The sequence below is a fragment of the Myotis lucifugus genome, unplaced genomic scaffold (genome assembly GCF_000147115.1).
Source record: "Myotis lucifugus unplaced genomic scaffold, Myoluc2.0 scaffold_282, whole genome shotgun sequence".
Classification (NCBI taxonomy): Eukaryota; Metazoa; Chordata; class Mammalia; order Chiroptera; family Vespertilionidae; genus Myotis; species Myotis lucifugus.
In genome coordinates this window covers 427,351-436,283 of record NW_005871330.1, presented here as the reverse complement: position 1 = coordinate 436,283, position 8,933 = coordinate 427,351, and the positions used below count along the sequence as shown (strand labels likewise).

Below are 8,933 nucleotides of genomic sequence, written 5' to 3'. Positions count from 1 at the left end.
ATAGTCATGTTCATAAAAACATGTTATTTGTGTTAACGTAATAGATGATGTAGTAATTTTAAATGAATTAATATTTTTAAATTTTCTCCCTTTTAATTTCTAATATAGTCAAGATCAGTAGCTATGACCTACACAAAGCAAAGCTGGTTGTGTTCTCATTTTTAAGAGTGTGAGGGGTTCCGAGAACACAAAGTTTGAGAACCGCACTTAAAAAACAATGCTAGCGACCCCTTCAGAGAGGGGAAAGTGGGATGGGTGAATCCTCCCTCTTCCCCCAGGTGGTAACAGAAAATGCCAACCAGCATTAGGGCTGTAGGCAGGGACCTCATTTCGGTGCTGCCCTGAAGTCTAGTCTCTTACTATGAAAGCCACAAGTCACACACGGTCCCGCCGAGCCACTGGCGAAGTCAAACTAAAACACAATGCATCCGAATAAAGCTGAAGATAAGCAGTGCGTCCCTTTCTGTGGGAAGGGGCCGGCAGGACTGCAGGAAGGGGTACTGAAGCAGCAGTTACCATGATGAGCCATTTCATACAACGGGAGGGTGGCTGCCAAGGAGGAACTGTAAGATGTTCAACTTCCCACTTTTAATAGGGAACATGAAAGGCCTTGTTCAAAAAATATAAACTTCTCTTAAGAGACGTGTGGGTGGGCGGGTGGGTGTAAAATGCCACTCATTTTATGGTCAGTATGCAGATGAGGACAAGGAATCATAAGGCCACACAACCCGAGGGACCTTGGAGATGCCCTAGGGCCGTGGTCGGCAAACTTCGGCTCGCGAGTCACATGTGGCTCTTTGGCCCCTTGAGTGTGGCTCTTCCTAAGCCTTAGGAGTACCCTAATTAAGTTAATAACAATGTACCTACCTATATAGTTTAAGTTTAAAAAATTTGGCTCTCAAAAGAAATTTCAATCGTTGTACTGTTGATATTTGGTTCTGTTGACTAATGAGTTTGCCGACCGCTGCCCTAGGGCCTAGGCTTTCTTCTTCCTTTTAAGTGGAAATAGACAGGGGGCTGGAGAAGTTAAGTGGTTTGACGGAATTCAGTGCTCTGATGTTAAGCCACATTTTAGAGAAGGGCGATGAATGGGGATGATTTGGAGAGAGAGAGAGTGATAGGAAGAATGCGTGGGAGGTTGGGGGAGAGAGACACTTAATACCACACACACACACACACACACACACACACACACTGGGCAGTGAGTTGCAAGGCAGCTATTAATCTAATTAAACACTGGTTGTCACACTCGGGCACGGCTACACACACCTAAAGTTTGGAGACCACCGCACTAGGCCCAGTGCTTTGAACTCTGCAAGGCATGAACATACCTGGAGATCTTGTTAAAAGGCAGATTCTGATTCCGTAACCTGGGGTGAGTCTGGGATTCTGAATTTCTAACCAGCTTCCCGGTGATGCTGAGTCAACAGGTTTGAGGACCACACTTTCAGTAGGAGGCTCCCTGCCGCCAGTTCTCAGCATGTGGCCCCTGGCCAGGCAGCAGCAGCACTGCCTAGGAACACTCTGGAAGTGCAGGTTCTCAGGCCCCGCGGGACCTGATGAATAAAAAACTCTGGGGTCGAGGCCTATAACCTGTCTTAACAAGCCCTCCAGGTAATTTGGTGCATGTGAAAATGTGGAGCCATTGCCCTAGGTCACAGTGCCTGCCCTCACCTGGTTGCCTGTAATTAGCTACCTACGTGTAGCAATACTGGATGTGCAACTCATTCTTTCCACTGGGTTGTCTGAAGTTTCTACTAGGAATTTCAACATTCCTCTAATTCTTTCCAGACACCCTTCAGGTTTGGTGATGACACCAAGTTGCCGGGGCTTAAGTGTGATGCATAATTAAGAAAGGCCACCTTTATTGGGCTCTCCCTGACATCCTCTAATTGGGTCACAATTCCAGGCACGGGACTGAACTAAGAGATTCCCAACATCAGCACTCAGAAACAGAAACAGCTCCTCAAACTTTTCTTTTGGAGTAAAATATCCCCTGGGCTCATTCACCCTGCTTACCCGCTCTACACCCCTAGATCTGGTCCCGGATTCCCCAGGACCTCGGTTAATCCCGGGACCTTGTGAATCTGGCTGTCTGTCTGAATGGAGATAACAGCCGGGGGCCCTTCAGGTTCAGCTGCCCCCCAGACTCCAGACTCAGAGTCCACCTCTGGCCTTCCCAGCCCCCTGCAGTCATGAGCTCTGATGCGGAAATGGCCGTTTTTGGAGAAGCAGCTCCCTATCTGCGGAAACCAGAGAAGGAGAGAATTGAAGCGCAGAACCGCCCATTTGATTCTAAGAAATCCTGCTTTGCAGTGGATGATAAGGAATTATACGTGAAAGGTATGATTCAGAGCAGAGAAGATGACAAAGTCACGGTCAAGACCCTCGATGACCGGGTGAGTGCTGGTGTCAGATGTCCTTGATAATCAGGGCATTCTCATTTTCCTTGGGGAGGAATACTGGAAATTGCATGCGGGTCCGTAGGAATCTGGCATTTATCTGTCCTGCAGGGAGGCAGCAGGGGGAATTGCCGCTGCACACACCTTTGCTCCTGCTTCTTTCCTTCTCTGAGGTCTTGGGCTTTGAGAGCTTTTGTGATGTTTGCTTTGGAGAAAGGGGAAGGTGAGGGTGGAAGAGCTTGGACTATTTTTTTTCTTTTTTAAAAAATATATTTTATTGATTTTTTTACAGAGAGGAAGGGAGAGGGATAGAGAGTTAGAAACATTGATGAGAGAGAAATATCAATCAGCTGCCTATTGCACACCCCCTATTGGGGATGTGCCTGCAACCAAGGTACATGCCCTTGACCAGAATCGAACCTGGGACCCTTCAGTCCACAGACCGATGATCTATCCACTGAGCCAAACCGGTTAGGGCTGGACTATTTTTTTTAAATATATTTTATTGATTTTTTACAGAGAGGAAGGGCGAGGGCTCGATAGTTAGATTTGTGAGAGCCTAGCCCTGGTGACTCTGTTGGTTGGAGCATCATCTCAGGCACCGAAATGATTGTGGGTTCAATCCCTTGTCAGGGTGTGTACGGCAGACAACTGATCGATGTTTCTCACATCAGTGTATCTCTCTCCCTTCCTCTCTCTCTAAAAATCAATAAGCATATCTTTGGGTGAGGATTTTAAAAAATTACGAAAACCTTGGAAAGGCAGGGGAGAGAGGAAACACGTTATGGAGAGATGGTACTTGAGCTGAACTCTGAGATTTTCTAGACACCATTTCAATAGACATTCCAGACAAAGAGCCCACGTGAGTGGAGGCACTGAGGTGGAGATGCACAGAATACATTGGAGTCGTTCTTTCCAGCCTTCCGACCTTTGTCTCACCCCAGTGCTCACAGCAAATGGGGTAAACAGAGGCCACTGCCCTGGCCCTGGCTGTCCTAAGTCCTACCTGGGCCCCGAGGGCCGAAGGACTCTACCGCTCTGCACACCTGTCACCTGCTCCTGACACATGGAATGGCATGCTGACTGGGGGCAGCAGACCTGAACTGATTATGCATTTTGACCAGAATTAGGTTAATCAAGGACAGTTATTTGTGGATCATCCCTGGGCCTGGAAATGCACTGCAGTCTCTCACTGCTTCCTCTATACCAGCAGATTGGGGTACGAGTCATCCACTCCACTCTCATCATTGTTCTTCCTCTCAATATCAGACTCTCACTCTGAACAGTGACCAGGTCTTCCCCATGAACCCTCCCAAATTTGACAAGATCGAGGACATGGCCATGATGACCCATCTGCATGAGCCCGCTGTCCTGTACAACCTCAAAGAGCGCTATGCAGCCTGGATGATCTACGTGAGCGCCCTTCCAATCTGTTTATTGTTTATCTCTTTGAGTAAAAACATGACCCACATGCTGCATTTTCTGCTTTTCTCAGACCTACTCGGGCCTCTTCTGTGTCACTGTCAACCCTTACAAGTGGCTGCCGGTGTATAACCCCGAGGTGGTGGCTGCCTACCGAGGCAAAAAGCGCCAGGAGGCCCCGCCCCACATCTTCTCCATTTCTGACAATGCCTATCAGTTCATGCTGACTGGTGAGTACTTTCTTCAATCCATATTCTAAAAACTAGTTTATAGTTAATTATTTGAGCCCTTCACAGGCCTCTGTTATCTGAATGGTTCAATGATCAAAGTGACCTTAGGAGACAGATGATTTCATGATGGAAAACCAGGATGCAGTGTCTTCCACAAACACAGGCTTATCTGGGGGAATGTGGAACACAGGAGGAGCCCTGCTCCCACCTCCAAAGAACCCCCAACATGGGCACACATGAAAGAGAGACTATGTTGGTAGCCACTTAGGAATGCAAAGGGCACAGCAATGTCCCTTCACCTGTCTTCCTCCCAATTCCAGGCTCCTCTTTCGGTTCACTAAACTTCCAGAATGGCACAAGAAATAGAGACGTGATAATACCATCACACCATCATGCCTAATATCACTTCTGTCTGTCCAACATTTACCTGCCTTGCCGTGGAGCAGATACAAGTAGAAGCAAGCATCTGGGGTCTGATGACACTTAAGAGTCATCTACTACAATGCTGTCCAAACGCCAGTCATTCCCATGTCACATTCTCAATCCTAGTCATTTCTGCATGCTTAATATTCTTCAAATTGTCTAAAGCTAGGGAGGATTAGTATCACTACTTGCAATAGCTTCCTAGGGGTTGCTGTAATAAAGTACCACGGACTGGGGACTAACAACAGAAATACCTTGCTCTGGGGGCTGGAAGCCTGAGATCAAGGGGTGGGCAGAGCTGGTTCCTTCTGACTCTCCTGGAGCTTCGGGTGGCTTGCTGGCAATAGTCAGCACTCGTTGGCCTGTAGAAGTGCGTCCCTGATCTCTGTCTTCCTGTTCATGTGGTGTTCTCCCTGTGTGCATCTGTCTCCAAATTTCCTCTTTTTATAGTAAGGACACCTGTCATATTGGATTAAGTATCCACCTACTCTCAGTATGACCTCACCTTAACTAATTGCATCTACAATGACCCGATTTCCAAATAAGCTCAGGTCCCGAGGTACTGGGGGTTAGGACTTCACCGTAGGAGTTGGGGAGGAGGGAGAGACACAGTTCCAACCCATAACACTATTGTAAATGGAAAACCATCACTTTCCACAAGGAGAAGGTAAAGGTAAAAGAAAAATGCGATGTCAACCCATCAGTGTCCACACATTCTAATTCAAACATGTGGCTTCTCACAGCTCTGAGTCTGAGGCTTTCTTTGTTAAAAAGGGAGATGAGGAAGTGCCACTGAAGAATTAAGATCTATGAACACAAGCCTCACAGGTCTTAATTGAACTGTGGGATTCACCGTTCACTTCCCATGCTGCCCATAGGACATGTTTGGGAAATCTGCACAAATTATCTCAAAGAAGTTTACACGTGTCCAGATCATCACACTTCTAGTTCGTGGCAAAGCCAGACTCTAACCGCCCCCAATGTTGCCCAACTTTTATATTCTCTGTTTTTTTTGTTTATGCATTTTGTTTTGCTTCCCTATGTCTTTCTAGATCGAGACAACCAGTCTATTCTCATCACGTGAGTAACCTGTGTTTGCACCATGATGACTGGGAGCCAGCACCACCCTCTCCACTCCTTCACGTCACTCACTTTTAAATCAACAGCGGAGAATCTGGTGCGGGGAAGACGGTGAACACCAAGCGTGTCATCCAGTACTTTGCAACAATTGCAGTTACTGGGGACAAGAAGAAGGAACAGCAGCCAGGCAAAATGCAGGTGAGCAGCTTCCTCCACCCCAGGCTCACTGGGTGGGCGCCACGTGTATGCAGAGCTCTGTGCTCAGCAGAGATGCACAGCACAAGGTCTAGCCCCAGCGGTGGTTATGGGGTCCCCCTAGTGGACTCAGGCTCTTGCACCAGCTCCATCAGTAACAGCCCAGTGACCTCGAGCAGCTGCACATCCTCCACTGGAGAAGGAATGGTGTGGGCCAGTGGTTCGCAAACTGGAGCACACGTCAATCACCAAGAGGGCTTGTTAATACCAAGGCTGAGCCCAGGCCCAGAATTCCCGAGAGAAATTTCTATCTCACATTCACAATCCTGATATTTTGCATTTCTAACATATTCCCACTGTTCGTGCTGTTGGTCTGGGCATCACACTTTGAGAACCACTGGGCTGGACAGTAGTTTCCAAACCTCTCTGGAGCCAGAACGATAAGTAATCATAGAGGGGGTGAGGGTAAACACTCTATTTTTATAAGTGGACTTCTGAGGAATCAGTCTCATGAAATATTTTTTGGTACATAAGGGCTGCGGGTTCGAGTCCCAGTCGGGGGCATGTACCTGGGTTGCAGGTTCCATCCTGCCCTGGTGAGGTCGACAACCAATCTCTCTCTCCTCTCCTCTCCTCTCCTCTCCTCTCCTCTCCTCTCCTCTCCTCTCCTCTCCTCTCCTCTCCTCTCCTCTCCTCTCCTCCCTTTCTCCTCTCTATAAAGCAATGTAAAAAATGTCCTTGAATGAAGCTTTTAAAAAATTATTTTTAAGTTTTTTGAGAAGTACTGTTTCTATTATGTGATCTCTTAGGTCATTTCATGGGTTCTATTTATCCGTCTGAACCCAAATGTTTATATTGGATGGGTCATGTCGCATGCAGTAACAGAGGCATATATTCTAAAAAAATCTATGATTTATAATGAGATGTTATCAGAGAAGAGAGGCAGCCAGGGAAATCAGGATGGAACTTGGGCTCTGCTGTGGCAGAAGCCACTTGCTGTGCAAATAAGACCCCCTCCAGGGTGGGATCTGGAAGCCTCCTCGGGTGGGGTGGGGCTGTGGGTACACTTTGAACTGGCCACCAGGTGAGCTGGTCAACATCTCTCCCTGGACCCTGCCCAGAGCATCCACACGTTTGAGTTACCAAGAGGCTACTTCAGAAGACGTTAATGTCCTCTCTTTTCTTCTTCCTGTTTATTACCAGGGGACCCTGGAGGATCAGATCATCCAGGCCAACCCCCTGCTGGAGGCCTTTGGAAATGCCAAGACCGTGAGGAATGACAACTCCTCGAGATTTGTAAGACTCAGTCCAGTTTTCAACCCTCCCCCAAACCAGGCCCCTTCTTCCAGTGCCGGCTATGAAAATTGCCACATAAACCAGAACGTAGCTGGCCTTATTCTACCCCATGTGATTATGGTCAATCTACCCAACCAGGATATTCTCATACATTTTTTAAAAAATATATTTTATTGATTTCCCACAGAGAGGAAGGGAGAGGGATAGAGAGTCAGAAACATCGATGAGAGAGAAACATCGATCAGCTGCCTCCTGCACATCTCCCACTGGGGATGTGTCCGCAACCCAGGCACATGCCCCCGACCGGAATTGAACCCCGGACCCTTCAGTCCGCAGGCCGACGCTCCATCCACTGAGCCAAACCGGTTTCGGCATTCTCATACATTTTGAAGACAGTGTTGGCTTGTTCCTGGCAGAGGGACAATTTAACGGTTCTTTCCTAACTAGTCAGCATCACCTCAGAGCATCCTGAAGCCACATGATTCAAATTCCACAAGAGGAGAGCAATTCCTTTATGCTCAAGTTGGTGTCTCCCAGTGGAAACATTTTAAAGCACGGAAGTCCATTTAGCAATATCCATGGACTTATTAGCCACAGAAACCTTAGTGTGAATGAAGTTAGCAGATTAGAACTCCTCCAAGTCAGGAGGTATTGGGAGTAGGGGAAACCTGTTGAAGGCAAAAGAGCTCAAAACTTGGGAAGAAATTTATATTGAAGATATTAAAGGATATGTTCATCCATCAACATTTCACGTAGGATTAGCTCAACCAAGGATGCATTTACTTCCACATTGGCAAAAAACATAAACAAAATCACAAACAACACAAACAAAATCCAGCCCTCTAACTAATTTCACTGGCTAGTGGAGCAAGAACCCTAAGGGAAAGCCTTCATTTATGCCTGTAGTTGCAAAAGTGCATCAAAACGTCACACACGTCGATAGCAGAATGATCTCTAGCTTGCATTTTATTGCTACCTCTCCAAGATAAAATCATATTTGATGAGAAGGTAGGTGCATGAATTAAAGACTGTGGCTCCAAGCCCTGGCCTCTTTTTCCTTCGCTTGGTCCTCTGTGCATTGCCCATTTGCACATCTGTCTTCCCAGTGCACAACGAAACTCTTCCTTGTAAGGGACGTGTTGCACAGCAGAGATGTGTTACACATACTTGGACCCATTAGACATTGCACTAACCCGGCACCAGCTTCAAATGGAAGACGATGCTTTCAGGTACTCCCCATCCTCTCTCCCATTTATGTTGTCCAAGGCCTCTTCTCTTGGCCCTGACCCAGAAGTCGCAACCATTCCGGTTATTCTGTCCACCTCTAACCCTCCAAACAAACATATGCAGGCAAATTTTCCATCATCTTCCATTCAGCAGGTAACAATACTGAAGACCCAACACTTAAAATTCAAACATACCTCCACTGACCCTTCACTGACTCCTCTTAAGCTTTATTCAGAAAATATCGAGAATATTGAATATTTTTGAGTACCAACTACATGCCAGATTGTGGGTAAACAGGGAAGGCAACATTTTCACGCTCACAGTGTAGTAGAGAGGACTCTAGCAAATTAAGTAAGAAGGGAACACACACACACACACACACACACACACACAATTTTACCTCTTCCTTCCCCCAAAATGGAGCAAAATGGAGAATTCAGACTTTGAGTAGGTTTTTTTGGGAGCCAGAGAGCCTGGCTGGAGCCTGGGAGATAGGTTTGCCTATAGTAAGCAGTAAGGAAAACTGAGGCAAGAAATCTCAGAATTAACAGCCCAAAGCAAAAACTAAGTCAGACAGATGGTCCAATCAGACTGTCAAAAGTTTTATGAAGACTTTGAAAATTTGACCAAGGAAGTAAAATTACTGTGGTGTTTGTCC

The 8,933-nt window shown here is 46.8% G+C and overlaps 1 protein-coding gene across 1 annotated transcript in view; it reads left to right on the top strand.

Moving 5' to 3' along the window:
* The first annotated feature begins 2,195 nt into the window (after window positions 1-2,195).
* MYH13 (myosin heavy chain 13) overlaps window positions 2,196-8,933 on the top strand; it is a 50,608-nt gene continuing 43,870 nt past the window's right edge. Inside the window, 6 exon segments of the mRNA XM_023763352.1 lie at window positions 2,196-2,399; window positions 3,672-3,815; window positions 3,898-4,054; window positions 5,530-5,557; window positions 5,644-5,755; window positions 6,956-7,048. Coding sequence (XP_023619120.1) covers window positions 2,196-2,399; window positions 3,672-3,815; window positions 3,898-4,054; window positions 5,530-5,557; window positions 5,644-5,755; window positions 6,956-7,048 — 738 coding nt within the window.